Source organism: Fragaria vesca, unplaced genomic scaffold (genome assembly GCF_000184155.1).
Source record: "Fragaria vesca subsp. vesca unplaced genomic scaffold, FraVesHawaii_1.0 scf0511045, whole genome shotgun sequence".
NCBI classification, from domain to species: Eukaryota; Viridiplantae; Streptophyta; class Magnoliopsida; order Rosales; family Rosaceae; genus Fragaria; species Fragaria vesca.
In genome coordinates, this window is record NW_004441508.1 from 1 (window position 1) to 1,604 (window position 1,604).

Genomic DNA, 1,604 nt, shown 5'->3' on the forward strand with positions numbered 1-1,604 from the left:
CCAACTGCTTATTACAGACTTTAGTTCTTGGACATCCTCAAACTACATTCTTGATTAATCTTTTTCTTGGTGTTCTGTGTTGCTTTCCCTCTGTTTCATCTAACCCTAAAAATAATGTTATGTAGGAATACACAATTTGCTGTTGTTGAAAACCCTGGATTCTGGCATTGGACATTTACTTTGAAGGACATTGATGGGGGTGTTTTGGCTGAGATAGATCGTGATTGGAGGGGGTTTGGCTTTGAGGTTGTTTCATTCTCTAAATCTAGATAATTGCAGTCTGGTGCCTATCCTTTATCCCCCCTCTCCCTACACTATATACATTAGAATGTTTGTTTCGTAGCAAAAGAGACAAAAAAAAGTGACATGTTGGATTATACTTGATTGCATGTTATACCATTACAGTAAAGGAATAGTTCTGTCATGTTATACATTACCATCTTGTGAAGAAAGTGGTCTGGCTTGGAAAGTACCTTCTGGTACCTAGATTTCTTGTTTTTTAGGATAAATATGATCTTTTATGATTCACATTCTGGTCTATGCTCAGGTTATTCTGCCGACATACGAATAATGCTTCATTAACTTTTCTATCATGCAGCTCTTTACTGATGCTGGGCAATATGTGATTCGGTTTGGGAACTCTGATCCCGCCTCTAAGATTGGCCTTGCTAGCCAGGTTGAGTATCCAATCACTAAATAACATTCTGATTTTATTTATTCCACTTAATCTTCTTGCTACATTTTGATGGCAGATTCAAGAGTTGGAAGTAGTTCGCCCACTGACTTTGTCAGAGAGAGCTGTGACTCTTGCTCTTGCTATATCGTTGGATAATGACTATTTCTCAAGACATGGTGGATGGTAAGCTAATGACTTGTTCATAAGAAACCATGGCTAGGATGTTTAAAGGATGTTCCAAGTTTTATATTTGTTGTGCATGCCATTAACCAAGTTATCAGAAAAAGTACTGCTTTTGCTATACGAATTTAAAGTCACTTAACCAAGTACCATTTTGCAAACTTAGGCACTCCAACTTCGCATAGTTATCACCTCGAAATATATATAGTTTTTCCTTGTATATCTTGGGAGACTATTTGAGACTTAAAACTGATTTCTTTTGTATGTTGTGTTTGTTTTTCCCAGGGGAATGCCTTATGTTGATCTCGGTGAATAGGTCTTGCTATCCGTGTGGTGCACAGATGACAAATCCCAGTAATTATGCGGTTATTCGTATTATGTTAGGATTCGAAACATTGCTCGCCTGCTTTGTTATGCTCCTTAGAGGTTCTCTAGCGGACATGCATTTTCTTGGGGTGCACGGAGACATGCTCAAAACATGAAAGAATAGAGTTTTCAGTACAGATGTGATGGGCGTCTTCATAATAACTTGAATTTTTCACATCATGGTCCTCATCTTTTACATGACTCAATTTCATGGCAACTCAAACTTGAACTTCTGATTTGCATATCAGCTTGTAACTTCGCAAATTGTAACAATGCTTTAATGGATAGGAGTAAGATGGGTCTATGAGTCGATTCTAATTATGAAAGATGTATACTTTTAGAAAGGCAACATACTTCGACTAAGTTTTAAGGTATTCCAGTT

The 1,604-nt window shown here is 37.3% G+C and overlaps 1 protein-coding gene across 1 annotated transcript; it reads left to right on the forward strand.

The window, feature by feature from the left end:
- Nucleotides 1-125: 125 nt before the first annotated feature.
- On the forward strand, nt 126-1,560 carry LOC101311240 (altered inheritance rate of mitochondria protein 25-like; the record flags this gene model as incomplete). Its single annotated transcript, XM_004309280.1, has 4 exons — nt 126-246; nt 599-676; nt 753-859; nt 1,142-1,560. Coding segments are annotated over 4 exons (337 nt in total), but the record flags the coding sequence as incomplete, so codon positions are not given.
- Nucleotides 1,561-1,604: the final 44 nt, after the last annotated feature.